An 18,073-nucleotide genomic window follows, 5' to 3' on the forward strand; every position below is an offset into this window, starting at 1 on the left:
GGGGATTTGAACGTGCTTAGCAGCTGGTAGTATTAGGTAGCGTTTTTAGTCAGGGGACTAAGGAAGTCTCTTCACAATCATGAGATTTGTTGTATGGCAAGTCTTCACTTTCATTCATGGTTTCTTTGGTAAGAGTGACACTATGAGAGGACATTCTAGTGGATGTGTCTCATCATACATGGACATACTAGCGAATGTGTCTTTTGTTGAAAAATTGCTCTGATAATCGTGCATAGATGAAGGGGGAGCATAACTCTTGGTGTGTGCGTGTGCATATACACATGTTAAAGTTTATTTATGTGGTGTGTGTTGAAAGGTTGATTTTTAAAGGTTGAATTGTTTGGTGAAGATGTAAAAGGTGAAGAACAATCTAGGAAAAAGGTAGATTCTTGGTCGATCATTCAAGACTCTAGGTGATTGAGAGAACTTAGGGATGTTGATTGGAGAAATTGTGGGATTTGATGCATTGAATTAAAGAGAGGAAAGTGGATTTGGATGCTCCTCTTGAGAGCTATAAAGTGATGTATCTCGTAACTCATTTTGAGTGTGTAATTTGCAATGAATTTGAGTCTTGTTTATGCAATCATTGAGTTCTCTTAATTGAAATTAGTGTGTTATTATCTCTCTTAATGAATTTTTAGTCTACTGCTATGTTTTGATCCCCCTTAGGTCTATGTTTACAAGTTTGTAGGATTAGTTAGTTAAAGCTCTGCGTAATTCTAGATTAGGTATAAATTTCTCTTTTCCCCTCTGATCTCCCATTGTGTCTTCTTAGATTAGCGGTAGGATTAGGACTTCTTGATGCTGTGTAGTAATATGAATGTTTGTAGAAGGCCAAAATGACCTATGAGACCCAATACATGATTGAAAGACCATGTCGGTCTTGAGCTAAATCTATGGTCGAGAAAAGAAAGCATACATCTTCTAGTCAACTAGTAATTCTACATTGTCAAACATCAAATACAATTAAATTCGCTGAAAATGAAGTATTGGTTTTTTTGGGGGGTATTGGCTAGAGTTTTTGTTTGGGTTTGCGGAAATCCTCAATGTGTGCTCTACGATGGACTGCCCATTTGCCTTTTTTCCGAGCTGCTTTGACCTTGGCGAATTGTGTATGGATCCCAATCTTATTGTTTTTGTAATGAGAAGTGATTACTGCATGATTTTACTGTCTTGAAATTGAGGCAAATAGTAGTCTGTCACAAACCTCTAATTTCTCGGATCATCTGGGACACGATTATCTTGACTAATTGTAGGCATGTGTCTAGACTTTGGGTGAGACCTGTCAAGCCCCTAGGCTAATAGACCTTGCGATTTAAGTATAAACAAAAAGGAACACACATAGACTAAGGCATCTAGCTCACCTCCCAACCATAGGGCTATTCAGGCTCACCCCCGAGCACAGGAGAATAGAAGCATTTGAGACATGACTTCATGTGCAAAGTCCTTGGTGTCCCATACCAACTAATACACACCCATCGGATGTAAGCACGGAATAGTCTAGGTCTAAGGAGGTCTCCCTCAAACCGACTCATAAAGTCACTTATATAGGCCTCCTATAAACCAGGAGCCAAATATAGCACGTCTTATAAAAGCTACTAAGCCCCGGTGAAGATGCCTAACCCCTAGGCTATGGTTAAGTTAACCTAAAGGTCTTAGCCGTGATTAGCCTTGAGACGTAACATACTTCCCTCCTTAAGAACCGTTTATGTCCTTATCAATGAATCCATGGAAGCGACTCTTTAGACTATGCATTGGCTTCTCTTTAGCCTCGACTTTATACCGTCCTTTCCATTTGATAAAGTACTTAGAATAGATGGTATGTCAAGGCCATCTAGTACGTTGATCTAGAACCAACTCAGGTTCCATAGGAATATACCTAGTCATGTCCTCGATGTTAGGGATCTCCTCCACTGGCACAACCTCATCGCCTTCACCCACGCGTTCGATCAAATGACTGATATGAAATACATGGTGAATCTTGGTTTGAGAAGGTAGTGCTAACCAATAAGCCACATCACTAGTGTTTTGGTAAGGATCACAACATCAAGAAGATAACTTGTAATGCTTGCTAGTCCTCATTGAGAAGGTAGTGCTAACCAATAAGCCACATCACTAGTATTCTGGTAAGGATCACAACATCGAGAAGTTAACTTGTAATGCTTGCTAGTCCTCATCGTCTTAGAGTCCTTTGGGACTTTAAGATACATCCACATGTTCTCTAGTAAAACTCTTGGGATCCATCGCTGGTTAGCGTAATACCGAACATGATCTTGAGCACTCTTTATGCTTTCTCGTGCTAGGTTTAAACCTCCCCTCAACTAGCTAGAATCCATGCGGCTTACTAGCCTTTAGGATGTAGCTTTTCGAGCTAAACCTTTAGAAGAACCGAAGGATACAAATAGCAACAACTTCAGGAAGAGACCTTACCTTGAATGGTTTCATGGTGACCCTTTGGATCACCCTTCAATTGATCGCCAATTAGTGGTCAAAATTCACAACTACTCTTGCCTCGTCCGAAAACCCTATCGAATTACCTAGCATGGCGAAGTGGATTGTGCTACAATTGCCACCAAAGTGCATCAGACAATTAGGTCTTAATAAGAAACCATCGAGGAAAATGGTCATCGAGCTAGCTAGTGGCAAGGAAGTAATTTCCCAACATACCATAGGGGATCTAGAGTTTGATCTTGATGGCAAACCAACTAACTGCTACTTCCACGTGATGTCCTTGGTATTTATGATGGTATTCTTGGAATGGATTGGCTAAAAGCAAAAAGTGCCACCATCCACTGTGAGAGTGGAGAAATCTCATTCAAGGATGCCAAAAACGAAGTAGTGGCTTCAAGGAGAACTGGTAGACCCAACTTATACCTAGTAAAGGGTAGTAAGTTACTAAAGGGTCTCAAGAAGATTCAAAGGGTGTTTGTAGTAAAACTCGGTAAGGTAGAGAAAAGATACTATAGGGAGTGAGCTTGATTGGCTATAGGACTACAAAGATCTCTTCCTAGAGGAGCTTACCGAGATGCCTCCATATAGGGAATTTGATTACGAGATTGAGCTTATTCATGGAGCACAACCTACAACCTGTGGCAAAAGGGCATATAAAATGTGAGTTTCAGAGTCGATAAAACTCAAGGAACAACTCCGACTGATTTTAGAGCTAGGGTTCATCAGGGCGAGTGTATCGCCTTGGGGAGATACGATCCTATTTCAAAAGAAGAAGAATGGAACATTATGGTTATGCATTGACTGTAGGGGTCTAAATCAATTGACTGTGAAAAATAAGTATCCAATCGGTAGGATTGACGAACTTCTAGATCAACTTCACGGAGCCAAAGTCTTCATAAAGATTGATTTGAAGTCTGGTCACTATCAGATTAGAGTCAAGGAGGAAGACATCCCAAAGACAGCATTTAACTCCAGATACGGGCATTATGAATACACTATGATGCCATTTGGATTGACTAATGCCCCAACAACTTTCAACAGGCTCATGCAGGATATGTTCATATATTCAGGAAGCAGCTAGACAATCATGTCTTGGTATTCTTTGATAATATTCTGATCTACTCTAATGATGAAAAAGAGTACGAAGCCCAAGTTAGAGAAGTTCTAGAAATCCTTAGGGAGCACCAACTCTTTGCTAAAAAGAGTAAGTGTATTTTCTTTGCGGACAAAATTGAATATTTGGGATTCATTGTCTCCAAAGATGGAATATCAGTAAACCCAGCAAAGGTACAAGATAAAGCGGAATGGCCTCAACTATCCAACGCCAAGGAAATCCAAGGATTTCTTGATATCACAGGGTGGTACTCTGTCTTAATTCAGGATTATGTAAAGATAGCTAAACCTTTAACCAAGCTACTTAAAAAGAATGCAAAAGTAGTTTGGACTAAGGAGCATCAACAAAGCTTCGACAAACTCAAGGTTCCTCTCACACAAAGAGAGCTTGAGAGCATTGATAGACGAGTCACTCAAGCTGAGACTTGAGCTCTTATGACCACTTTCCTCACTTCTTTAGCTCAGCAGAGTCGTCCTTTCACCTCTAAAGGCACCAAGGTGTATACTCGTTGTGCGCATTCGAGAGGGAGAGCCAGTATTTATTTTTGTAGTAGTAAGCACTAACTAGCACATATTCAGCTTGTAGCTACTAGCGGCTAGCGTACTTTCATGATTTATGATCAAACATGTATGATGTCATATTATTTTGTGCCGGCCATATGGCTATTTGCATTTGTATTAAGATTTCAGATTCAACAAGACTTCATATTGTATGCTCGTTGCTCATTTGACATTTACAGAGCATAGATGTTTGAATTTCAATTGTTTTCTGCGTAATTTTGTGGACCAGTATTGTTGAATTATGAATGGTATATAATATATATATTTTTATTACATATACATTACTTTAAAAAAGTGAATGTACTTAAAGTACTTATCCTGATATGTACTTTACGTACTTTTATCATACCGCACTGTAGTGCACCGCACCATACGTAAGGTACGCAACCACTATGCCATGATGTAGATGTAGACAAAGATCCCACTAATGGTGTGGAAGCGCTGATTGATAGACGAGTCACTCAAGCTCAGACTTGAGCACTTCCCTCACTTCGTCAGCTGAGCAGAGTCGTCCTTTCACCTCTAAAGGCACTAGGGTGTACTCGTCGTGTGCATTCGAGAGGGAGAGCTGCCAAAGCGAGTGCGGTAGAGGCGATCGAGAGTACCAGATGTAGACTTTTCCAAAGGAGAGAATTGGACCCTCCACTATTGTTGAGGAGATACCGAGTACTGATGTACCAAATGATATGATGGAGCAGGAACCGCTATATGATTTTGATGGGAATCTTCTCACAGAGGGAGACTACTCATCATCCTCATCTTCAAGCTTGGTTGATGATGAGTGAGTGGTGACTCATGAGACTTGATTTATTAGCCAATGGCCTTGCGCTGGCTGGCTCTTGCTAGTTAGTAGTTAGCATATCAGTATTTATTTTCGTAGTAGTGAGCACTGACTAGTCACATATTCAGCTTGTAGCTACTAGCGGCTAGCGTACTTTCATGATTTATGATCAAACATGTATGATGTCATATTATTTTGTGCCGGCCATATGGCTATTGGCGTTTGTATTAAGATTCAGATTCAACAGGACTTCATACTCTATGCTCGCTGCTCATTTGACATTTATAGAGCATAGATGTTTGAATTTCAATTGTTTTTTGCTCAATTTTGTGTAGCAGTATTGTTGAATTATGAATGGTTTATAATATATGTATTTTTATTACATATACATTATTTTAAAAAAGTGAATGTACTCAAAGTACTTATGTTGATACGTACTTTACGTACTTGTATGCATACCGCACCGTACCTAATGTACGCAACCACTATGCCATGATGTTGATGTAGACAAAGATCCCACTAATGGTATGGAAGCGCTCATTGATAAACGAGTCACTTAAGCTCAGACTTGAGCTCTCATGACCACTTCCCTCACTTCTTCAGCTCAGCAGAGTCATCCTTTCATCTCTAAAGGCACCAGGGTGTATACTCATCATGCGCATTCGAGAGGGAGAGCTGCCAAAGTGAGCACAATAGAGGCGATCCAGAGCGTTAGATGTAGACTCTTCCGGAGGAGAGACTTGGACCCTCTACTATTGTTGTTTAAGGAGATACTGGGTACTGATGTACGCTATATGATTTTTGATGGGAATCTCCTCACAGAGAGAGACTACTCATCATTCTCATCTTCAAGCTTGGATGATGATGCGTTAGTGGTGACTCATGAGATGTGATTTATTAGCCAATGGCTTTGCGCTATATGATTTTTGATGGGAATCTCCTCACAGAGAGAGACTACTCATCATTCTCATCTTCAAGCTTGGATGATGATGCGTTAGTGGTGACTCATGAGATGTGATTTATTAGCCAATGGCTTTGCGCTGACTGGCTCTTGCTAGTTAGTAGTTAGCATATCATTATTTATTTTCGTAGTAGTGAGCACTGACTAGTCACATATTCAGCTTGTAGCTACTAGCCGCTAGCTTACTTTCATGATTTATGATCAAACATGTATGATGTCATATTATTTTGTGTCGGCCATATGGCTATTGGCGTTTGCATTAAGATTTCAGATTCAATAGGACTTCATACTGTATGCTCGCTGCTCATTTGACATTTATAGAGCATAGATGTCACGATCTTGTGTTTTTCTCTGGACATTATGCAGGTGTGCACGGGGACATGGTGGACAGTGTGAATGGCATCAGTTTGGGGCAATAACTTCATGGACAGATTGGTACAACTCTTGGGGTCGAAAAGGACTCAAGGTTTTAAAAAGGTCCCTTTTTCATTACCCCATGTGGGGGAGGGGACAAAAGGTTTTAAAAACATTAGAATACCTTTTTTTTAAAGGATTGTGGCCCAAAAGCTATATTGGGGGCCTACGTGCTTTTTTTCTAAAAAAGGGACTGGCGGGCTGTTGGAGGCGCCTTCTTTATTGGTGAAAAAGTAGATGGCTGCAGGTGCCTTCTTGATTGGTGAAAAAGAAGATGGCTGCATGCGCCTTTCTGGTTGATGAAAAAGCAGAGCGCCTCTTGATGGGTGGACTGCACTTACACGCTGGACAGCACTTACAGGCCGGCTGGCTGGACTGCAGAAAGCAGAGGGCTGGATGCGCTTCTCTATTGGCTGAACAACAGGAGACGGGCTGCAGCAGAGAAGTGTGTGTGTTCTTCCTGGTCGGGCAGAGGCAGCCAGGAGGATGTACACTCTCTTTCCATCCCTTGCTTGCTATGAAACGCCAGCAGCACTGGTGCTTTTTGGAGGGGGCGTGTTTTTGTACAGGGCAGGGGGCTGGTTTCTCTGGACATAAAGGCGGACAGGGGCTGGTTCCTCATGAACATAGACATCATGTCGATGGTGTTCAACTGATGGAACTTTTAGCTTCTCTTTGCTTTGGTTCGGGACTTTTTGGAAAGGGTTTATGGACTGTTTCGTGGTAGTGCATGTGGCTACGAACATGAGCAATTCCGAGACTGTTTATGGGCGGGCTGTTTTTGGTTGGCAGCAAATTCAGCTATGTGCTTGGGTTTCTGGCTGCAAATACATGTCACTTGAATGTGTTTCTTGGCATGGGAGTGATGCAAGCTTGCATGGCTGCATGCTCATGGAGCAGATTGTTTTCTTCCTGCTGGAAAGGAACAGAGGGACCTACAGTTATGGGCATCTCTATGTTTCTAGATGTTTCATGAGGGAACATGTAACTAGATGTATGCCGTTGTTGGCACTGTTGTTGAATGGTGCTGTGAATGGTTCTGTATGGAAACAAGACAAAGGTTTCAAAGGGAAACATGCCTAAGGGTTTCATGTGGAAACAGGTCGTAGGTTTCTCGACGAAACATGTTTTTGGGTTTCTCCAGGAGATAGGTCACATGCAGGCAGAGGGTACATGAATGGATACATGTTTGGTACAGCCTTGCTGCTGATTGGACAGGGGTTCGGGAATCCATGACCGAGATGGATAGTACCCTTGGAAGGCAGAGAGGGTTGGTACAGGTGTGTCGACTGTATAGTATGCTCTGCTGTGATGCGAGTTCTCTTTTGGAAAATAGTTTGGGAGTCTTTGTTGTGATGCAGGAGCACTGGATGTGTCAAGGTGTGATGCTGTTCATAGGGTGAGAGGCTATGGATGGTTGTGGCTGCCCTGATAATGGGAGAAAGCTTCTGTATACAGGACTCATGTGAAAGAGTCTTTTGATGTGAACAATGGCTGGACTTGTTTGTGGATGCCGAGTGGATATGAAGCCATGATGCAGGGTCTTTGCAGGCTTCAAGAGTTCTACTGTGACGGCTGAGTTTCCGGCCTTATTGTAATCAAAGCTCTCTTATAATCAATTAAAGAAATACCGCAAGGGGCGCCACTGCGTTTTGGGGCCAATCGGTGTCCGTGTACTGTTTGCAGGAGCACTCTAGCTCCCCCTGTTTGTTTTCCTTTTCTTGGTCCTCAAATATGGTTAAAATTGAGCATTAATGGAATTTTTTACAAAAATACCATAGAGTTTATGGTGGATATTTTTGTAGAATGGATTCCCTGAATTTCTAGAATTTTTAGAAATTTTTTCTAATTTTTTAGGAATTTTTTGAGCATTTTTATGATTTAAAATGTATTTTTATACATTTTTTGCGGGTTTTTTCCGCGGGAATGCGATCAAATTTCTGTCATTTTGCTACTGAAATTCAGTAGGGGACAGCGTTTTGATGCATAAATTGCTCTCCCGTGTGCGTGGGGTCCTCTCCACCTCTCAAATCTGATATTTCCTTCATTTTTCCTTGAAATTTCTCTTAAAAAGGAATTTTTTAATTAAACATTAATCATAATTAATGTCTAATTATGATTATGAGTTTAATTAAAAATCTTAATCAAAGATTAAGTTAATCTCAAGCTAATCTCTCTGATTAACAGAGAGAGAGAGAAGAGATAAGAGGAGAGATGGAAATGGAGAGGAAAGGGAGGAGAGAGGGGAGAAGAGAGAGTCACTCTCTCACTTCTCCATCCATGCGCAGGCGACGGGAGGGGGGGGGGCTGCGCACAGCAGCCGGCGGAAAAAAAAGCCCCCCCCCCTAAAAAAATCAAATTGGCTATAAACCAATAAAGCTTATTTTTTCATTTTTTTTTAAAAATGAGTTTTTTATTTAAAAAAAAAACTTTTGAATTTATTTCAAAAAAAGCTTGGAAAAAGCCTGGAAATGTGCGAGTGTTTGTTTCGCACCGCCCTGTGGTTTTGTCTGAAGACCGAGGCGGGTTTTCAATAGATGTTTGAATTTCAATTGTTTTTTTGCGCATTTTTGTGTACCAGTATTGCTGAATTACGAAAGGTTTATAATATATATATTTTTATTACATATACATTATTTAAAAAAAGTGAATGTACTTAAAGTACTTATCTTGATACGTACTTTACGTACTTGTACGCATACCGTACCGCACTGTACCCAAGGTACGCAACCACTATGCCATGATGTCGATGTAGACAAAGATCCCACTAATGGTGTGGAAGCGCTCATTGAGTCCAAGTGAACACCTTCAAATTGTGCAAAGTTTACTGTGATGAGCATGTGATCACCCCATACGTAAGCCATTTTACACCAAAAAAATGCTAAGGGTGCAACCCTTACAGTTTTCAAACCCTTATCTCCAAAAGAGAACACTACAGTGCAGCTCTTTCACTGTGTGTGCAGCAGACATTCTGCAACAGGAGGAAACTGACAATGCTGCTGCTCGTTTTGGAAGCTATGCTGCCCGCTCGTGTTTCTCTCTCTCTCTGCTTTGAAGACCACTGCATTGCTTCTCCTTGTCTCCTTTTCTCTACATTGCTGCTGCTGGTCACAGAGTTCACTGGTGTTGCTGCTTGTCTTGCTTGCACTGCTGGGATTAGTTGCTTGACTATTGGCAGAGCTATGCCATTTTTCTTGCCAGTGTTGAACTTGTGCCTTTTTTCTTGCCAGTATTGAACTTGCTTTGATCTCTGCTTGATTGAGAAGATATAAATGCAATTTGAGTTTTGCCTGCAAATGAGAGCTTATTGGATATAATGCTCACCTTTTCTTTGAGATATACTATTGTGAGGGTGCCGTTGAAGGCATCTATAGAAGCTGCAGTTATGATGGACAGTTGGATGAGCGCTTGCAACTGTGAGCTGCTCACAGCTGCTAGATTGATTGCACTACAGAAAGGCAGCCTCTCTCTATTTCTCTCTAGCTCTCTCTACTTTGTGAGTTGTTTGAGGGAATGCACCTGCTGTCATTTCTTTGAGGAGAATTGTTGTGAGAAGTTCTTCTGCACAAACCCTGCAAATGAGGACTGGGCTGGCTATTTAAGCTTAGAGTAGCACTGTGTATAGCATGTTGTCGCCTATTATGCCTGCCTTTCTCTCTCCTCTCTATTGCAATTGCAACTACTGAGTTTTGGGTAGTGGATTGATCTTCTTTCTTTCTTCCTCTTTCTCTCGCAATGGCTTGCTGGAGGATAGAGACTGTAGTGAGATGGGGGCAAGGGATGGAGAGTAATGGTACCCTAATGTAGACTAATTAAACAAGCAATGTTGATGTGAAACCTAATGGAAGCCGAAGAATCTAAACATAGGGGCAAACTCTAATCATGCACTTCAAGTCCTCCCTGGGAGGCTCTGATACCAAGATAAAAACTTGGATCTAAGGAGGATCTCATCAAAGCATAAGATTGACTCCTTGATTAATTAAAGAGTAATGACACACTAGCTGCATTTAGAGAGACTCAACAATAAGACTAAACAAAAGCTCAAATTCCATTGCATAAATTAAGCTTCAAGTACATGCAAATTATTACTCAAGTGAGCTCATAGATACCACACAATCTTGCCACCTCATATGCTACCTAGGTGGCCCAAAAATTATCCACATCATCTTTGTCTTCATCCACGAGTTGACTACAGTTAATTCAATCTCCATCCAAACAACTCATCATTTTTTTTCACCCTTTCTAGAATGTTCTTCACGTATTTACAATTCACCTAACAATTGAACCTATGACACACAACGTTTGATACAAGGCCTGCACCTTTTCAATCTTCATGATTTGGCATTGCCATTTGTCCTCATATTTCAAGAGCTTAATGTATCTGAAGCCCCCCTCTCGTTTGGCGGTGAAGCTGAGGTGGAAGAAAAGGAATAGGCGGACCTCTCTTGCTTCCACCTTGAAGGCCTAGAGCTCTATCCATACAATGGAGCAAGTTTGGCCTATGGCATTTAAAATCCCGAGTTCGCCCAACCTAGTAATCTCGGAGGGTGCAATCCATGGAGGTTTTGTCCCACTCTTGCTTGGGGACAACACTCAGGGGAAAGGAGAAGACTGCTGCCACTCCTATGACTGCACGGGGAAGGACACACACGGAGAGGCTACCACATCCATAAGGGGTTGGAGTTGATTGGGATGCATCTGAAAAAAGCATTATCCATTGGGTGACATAGTGGTTCACATGGAGCCCCCCTGTGGGGGGAAGCCAAAAGACACCGACCAAGTGGATAAGAGGGAGGAACAGCAAGAATGGGGGTGGGTGGGAGCATGGAAATAACAGGTCTGAGGAAACATCTGGGAAGACACAGGAGAAAAGAGGGAGACTGGTGATAAAGGTGAAGGAGAGGGGGCTGGGAACCCTCAGTGGGAGCATGGAAATAACAGGTCTGAGGAAACATCTGGGAACACACAGGAGAAAAGGGGGAGACTGGCGAAAAAGGTGAAGGAGAGGGGGCTGGGAACCCTCAGTGGGGGTGGGCGGGAACATGAAAAAAACAGGTCCGAGGAAACAACTGGGAAGACACAGGACAAAAGAGGGAGACAGATGAAAAAGGTGAAGGAGAAGGGGCTGGGAACCCTAGGGGGGGAGGCTTAGGACCTGCTGGCACGGGAAATATCGGTGGAAGAGAACCTGGTGGAAGCATAGAGAGGCACGGGAGTTGGGGACACCATGATATGCATCTGCTTCTTCATTATTGAAATAGTGGAGGTCGAATAGATATAAGTATCTGCGTGAGGCTTCAGACTTTCTGGTGGTGTGATGAGCAAGGTGGAGCAGATTCTGCTTCTATGATGCTTCTAAGAAGTTGCCTTTTCTAAGATCTCTTTGATCAAGTCACAAATCTCAAAATGTCTTTTTTTTTTGGATGGATGCACATGGTTTCTTTCGATTTTTTAATTTTTATTTTTATGTTGCAGTCAGTATAAATACATGATATACAACTGTGATTTTTTTTTTTCCCTAACAATGGCTTCTCTTGAAAACTTTGAATTTTTTAAGGGCTTGCATGCCTTATTTACTGGAGAGGACGATACTTGGGAAGCATGGCTTGCTGTGGATGCATCTGGGTTCTCATCAGTCCTTGGGTTTAAAGGGAATGGGATCAAGCTGCGGCGTGGTTTTGCTCCTTCTCAATCACCACAGCCAACACAGGTAGTTCTTATATTATGATGGCTCTTATGTTCTTACACACTTGTTTATCTTCCAAGTTATCTATCAAAACTCTCGTGGACACTTTGAAGCTTTCTGATTTTAATCAAGAAATGTGTGAATCGTTTTGTAGATTTTGTAATTATGATGTATGTGGTTCATGTGGAGCAATGCAACTGGGGTGGGCATCTTCCATAGGTCCACAGTACAGTCTCCAAGAAGCACGAAGTAGCAATCAATGATTTGTGCATGTGCAAATGTTTGAAGGAGACCTAGTGCATGCAAAGGAGTGGTGGTATAAGAGATTGCTGTTGACCATAGTATATGATTGATTGACTTACTTCTAGTCCCCAAGAAGCACGGAGTACCAATCAAGGATTTGTGCATATGTAAATGTGAAGGAGAGCCTAGTGCATGCAAAGGAGTGGTGGTATGAGAGTTTGCTGCTAACGAGAGTATACGACTGCTTGACTTACTTGCTAGTCAAACCCAGAATGGTGGTATAAATCTACCCACGTTTTTCTGTTTCCAAAAATCTGATTGCTGTAACATCTTGTGCCACAATCCACAATTTTTGGTAGTGTCTTTCTTAAACTAGATCTAACCTCATGCCAAGCTGTGACAATTGATACAAGGGAGATCTTGAAGTCATTGTCTGTGTTTGTAAGGATCCATCTCATACTGTACCTCAAGGCTCCATAACAGCAAGGGGTGCCATTCACAATGGCAAGTAGAACTCATGCTAAACTGAGGCTGCCTCTTTCTACATGGGGTATGAGTTTTACGTCAGTTTGGCCTTCATGAGACAGGCTATGTGATAAATCTTGTGCTCTCGAAGCACCAGCTGACCCAAGAAATCATCTTGATGAGAAAAGATCTATTTAGGTTATAAGGTTCCTCATGACCTCAGTTCCATGGGACTTGGGTTCACCAATCAAGCAATCCACCCATAGGCCACCCACAACCATATCAAGTCCATAACCTCAGTTCCTTGGGAATACGCTTGCCATCCGTTTGCTGCTTCAAGCTGCCTAGGTTACCCTGTCCAGTCTTCCGGTGGGTATACTATCGACCAAATGTCTTGGTATCATCTCTCCACTCCCATAGGAAAAGAGTATTCTCAGATATGCTCTTACTCATATCTAATGTTTTGACAAGTCACTCAAAACAGATAAGCCATATTTTGAGAAAGTATCACTCGTAATACAATCATGGGTTTATAAACTCATAATTTAGAAAATAATAGAATGAGCATGCAGTTATAAAGTTTGCAAAAGCAAAATGTGGATTCATACATAAAATTGGTAACTGTCAAAAAACCTCAAAACTCATTGAACTTGGGGTATATACAAAAAGAAATGTGAGCACCCAAACTGGGTCTCAAAGAGAGTTCGAAATCAGTCTTGGCAAGCCGTTCTTGCACCTTTGCAAAAACATTTGGATTCCCATCCGGATCCCTTCTCGTGAGGGTTTCCTGGAACATAGAGATCTCACTTACATTATCTACCCAAGTGTGTCGAGAACTCAATCCCTCGAGCTTGAGTACTGCAATGTGCAATCCTAAAAGGCCCTGGATGATGCTTTCTTGATCACTAAACTACAAAAAAGTGAGTGGAGGGCCATTGAAGCGGCTTTCCTAGATCAAAGTCGATGCTGGACAGTGATTCCATGAATAACATGGTAGTTTTCACAGAAAAAGCAAGCCAACAAAACTTGAGGCTCACATCCCACTAGTAACCAGTAGTTAGCTTCAAAACGAAGGAAAAGTAGCAGGTTGTAACCCGCCTTCAAAAATTTGACGGGCGGTGGAACAAACACTGGCACACAAAACACTTCATCACCCATGGGAACTTGAAAAAGGAAAACAAACAGGGGAGCTAGAATGCTCCTGCAAAATAGTACAAGGACACCGATTGGCCCCAAAACGCAGTGGCACCCCTTCCGGTATTTTTTTACTTGAACAAATATGAGTACAAAGTACAACTTGTCGAATCCTTTACCAATAGGATCCCTTTTTGCTTTTCACCCAGGACTTTCCAAATAAGAACTCTTGTTACTACAGCAAAGCATTCCATACAGAAGGCACACCTGGACAACACCTCCCTGCTTGAAAAGGTCTTCTCCATCATGGATCCCACAAACCCTTTCCCTAACAGCAGTAGGGCTGTCCCAAACCTCGTGTCCTTCCTGCAGTCACAACTCGCGTGTAACCTCGAGACGACCAGAACTTGTTCACATGAATCCAGAGACATGCTTTCCATACGAAACCAGAGACCTGTATCTGATAAACTTTATACCTGTATCCATAAAACATAGGCCTATATCCTCGATACCAAAGTCTTGCTTCTTCTCGAAAGACCAATGTCCTGTTTCCATGACAGATAAATCCACATGTGCATCATCAATCACGATGCCAAAAACTCAGAGAGAGAAAGATAGAGGATGTGTCAAGTAATCCCTGAATACACACAGGTCCAAGATGAAGAGCAACACATCTCTTCCAAGGACATCATCCTGTGCATCTTAATTTGATCCTCTGTATCCAAATCTCGTAAACAAAGCCTGCTTGCGAAGAGAGAGAGAGAAACCCCTTGGCTGTTAGCCCCTCGGTGCTTCCTTCAGCTCACCTTCTTCAAGAGAGATAGAGAGAGACCCACGTTGACTGCTTCCACATATGCAACCACCTGGCGTAGAGAGCCTCCCATCTGAAACTCGTGTGGCTGCCCAACTATCTGCAGAGAAATTCCTGCTTGACGCCTCCCTGGCTACCCATCACTGGTTGCCTGCTTGGCTACCCTATACTGCTCGTCTGTAGTCCACAACCTGCAATAGCAGCACAGCTGGCGGCAGCAGCATCAGCGCCGCAGCAATAGCATGAGTGCGACAGCAATAGCATGCACCTGTACCCGGCGGTACCTGGTGGCGGCGGCGGTTCTGTACTCGACGGCGACGCCTGTTCCTGGCGGCTGTGGCGGTTTTGTACCCGGCGGCGACGACGGTACCTGGCGGCGCCTGACGGTAGCGGCTGTACATGGCGGCAGCGGCGGCTGTAGTAGTACCCGATGGCGGCAGCCCTGTACCTGGCGGCGACACCACCACCCCATGCGCAGCAGCGTCCCTGTACAGCAGTGCCACGTAGACCATCAGCCACCCCTGAAGATCCATACCGCGATCTCCCCCTTGCTCTCGACTCCAAGGTGATGCGTCTCACCACCACACGGCCTGTTTTACGAATCTCCGCCACCTTCCTTATATAAAGAAACGATCCGTTTTTCTGAAAAATGCCAAAAGCCAATGTTTAAAAAACGCATGCTTTTCAAAGTAAAATAATAATATTATTATTTTTAGGCATCAAAGGTTTAAAAACCTTATAACTTTAAAAATCCTTTTTGTCCCCTTTCACACTTGGGCTGGCCACACTTATAGGTTTCCTTTTCACATTCAAACTTGATGCTTGTTCACACGTGTCCATCCCGTGCCTCTGCCCGTGCCCACCTACTTGTTGTCCAGAGGGAAAAACACAAGGTCGTAAGATACCCCCCTCTTGAAAAATAGCAGGTGTCCTCGATTGCACTCAATAACACAGTAAGCATCCAATGAAGAAGGATTCCCCATATGACCAAAGCAATGCCCCTCTGGTGCATCTGGGTGATGAAACAATCATCTTGAACAATAAGGCCAAACCGTCACGTCAAAGTGAGAAAGAACTCTTGCTTCTTCCGTCAGAACCTGTAACAAAAGTCTAAGACCAAGTGGAAACACGTAACCAGTGTTAGCTAAAAACAAAATCATGCATCATTCTACATATGACAACACATATATGCATTCGCAAACAATATGCTCCTGAAGATGCTCTACCACTCCAAAATAACAGTCTCAGGGCTGCTCGCAAGCTTTACACCCATGGGTACCCCGCAGGACACACGACTGATGGTACAACATGAGCATATGAAAGCACTCAATGTATCTAAACTAAACATCCACGAAGTACTTCCCACATATGTCCCTCTTGATGCTTTACACACTCTACTTATGGCCATCCCTCAGGAGCCACACTCAGTGATACACCATGAACATGGTAAAGTACTTGATGTATCATACCAATATACATGCATCTCATCCTGACACATCCAGAGTATTGCCCAATGTATGCTCAAGGGTACCAGGATCCAATGGCACCAGAATACCATAATACCTCGGAAAGTGTATAAATACATGCACAAATAGAGTTCAATCCATATATGAACCAAACCAACTCTAGGACTGCTCGCAAGACTTATGCCCTCCATAAAGTCTCGAAGTGTTAGCTCAGGTCGCTGCAAACTTTGAGCTCAACCAAACCACGACATTCCAAAGGAGACCAACTCTACAAATAGCATCATCTCAATATCCAATTGACTGATCCTGTGGTCAAGAACAGCCAGAACCATATGACAAAGATCAATCTCCCAATCTTCCTCAGTCATACCTTAGTTCCAGAGGCAAAAACCATCTCTGTTAACCATAAGTGTAGACAGAGTTTTCCATAGTTGCAGTTATAGTTCAAGGTGCGGCCGACTGTGAACCATACCCAACTTTACCATCTCATGTGACTAGTACACAATATCATAGAAGTCCCATAAGCAAATGTACTGTCAGCCATCAGTACCTCGGGTGAATACAAAGATGTCACCAAGCGACTCCTAGATGAAAACTGAGCCTGTCTATAACAAGGGAGTGGAGGTGCTACCCCCCTCTTGAGCATCAGGCAATGCTCCAGACCTATGCTTTGCTAAACCTGAATGAGCCGTCACAAGAGTCGGCTCCAACTCAAAGGCATCAAGATAAAGCTGCAATACCTGAGGTGAATATGCTAAGTCACCCTCCTCCATCCACTTCGCATCCATCAGTGAATAGTTCTTGAACTTCACAAGATAGCGACGAGAAACTTTACCTTTTTCCTTGTGTGCCAGTATCTGCTCGGGAATAAGAACCTCATCAAGTTCCTCTGCTTCCATCTGAGCCTCATCTGATACATCCAAAGACACCCAAAAACTTGCTTGCACTCCACCCAAGTGGTAAGCACAAGTCCCCAATGAAGCATAGTAGATCACCACTGCTAAACATAGAAAGAAGCTGCCTTCCAAACCCCATGAAGCCTCTGTGAAGATACCATTGGTGACAAAGTGTCAAAAGCCATAACCTTCAACCCATCTTTTGCACCATAACACTTCAACTGCTTCTTGTTCTTGGCCGACTACGTCTTGTCCTTGGTGTCTTTTCTCTTGAGCTTCATCTTTAGCTTTTGCTCTTCACCTCATATAGGCAACGACACACAATCCTGTACTGTCTCTTGTACTTCCTTTTCACTGTCCACATGTTGAAGCTTTTGATGTGACAACCACGAGCTCGCCTCCTTGAGAAAGTCGACGATATCCGGGCGATGGAACCATGTAACTGGCCTTCAAAAACTTGACGGGCGGTGGAACAAACACTCGCACACAAAACACTTCATCACCCATGGGAACCTGAAAAAAGAAAACAAACAGGGGAGCTAGAATGCTCCTGCAAAATAGTACAAGGACACCGATTGGCCCCAAAACGCAGTGGCGTCCCTTGCGGTATTTCTTTACTTGAACAAATATGAGTACAAAGTACAACTTGTCGAATCCTTTACCAATAGAATCCCTTGTTGCTTTTCACCCAGGACTTTCCAAATAAGAACTCTCGTTACTACAGCAAAGCATTCCATAGAGAAGGCACACCTGGACAACACCTCCCTGCTTGAAAAGGTCTTTTCCATCATGGATCCCACAAACCCTTTCCCTAACAGCAGTAGGGCTGTCCCAAACCTCGTGTCCTTCCTGCAGTCACAACTCGCGTGTAACCTCGAGACGACCAGAACTTGTTCACATGAATCCAGAGACATGCTTTCCATACGAAACCAGAGACCTGTATCTGATAAACTTTATACCTGTATCCATAAAACATAGGCCTATATCCTCGATACCAAAGTCTTGCTTCTTCTCGAAAGACCAATGTCCTGTTTCCATGACAGATAAATCCACATGTGCACCATTAATCATGATGCCAAAAACTCAGAGAG

At 42.8% G+C, this 18,073-nt stretch overlaps 1 protein-coding gene across 1 annotated transcript in view; it reads left to right on the forward strand.

Annotated features, from left to right (window-relative positions):
• SGR2 (shoot gravitropism 2 (SGR2)) overlaps positions 1 to 18,073 on the forward strand; it is a 166,948-nt gene that overhangs the window by 38,264 nt on the left and 110,611 nt on the right. Inside the window, exon 6 of the mRNA XM_086823869.1 lies at positions 11,839 to 11,991. Within this exon, the coding sequence (XP_086679995.1) occupies positions 11,839 to 11,991 (153 nt within the window). The remainder of the gene's footprint in view (positions 1 to 11,838; positions 11,992 to 18,073) is intronic.

Source organism: Cibotium barometz, chromosome 30, assembly GCF_041138505.1.
Source record: "Cibotium barometz isolate CiBa-2024 chromosome 30, ASM4113850v1, whole genome shotgun sequence".
In the NCBI taxonomy this organism is placed as follows: domain Eukaryota; kingdom Viridiplantae; phylum Streptophyta; class Polypodiopsida; order Cyatheales; family Cibotiaceae; genus Cibotium; species Cibotium barometz.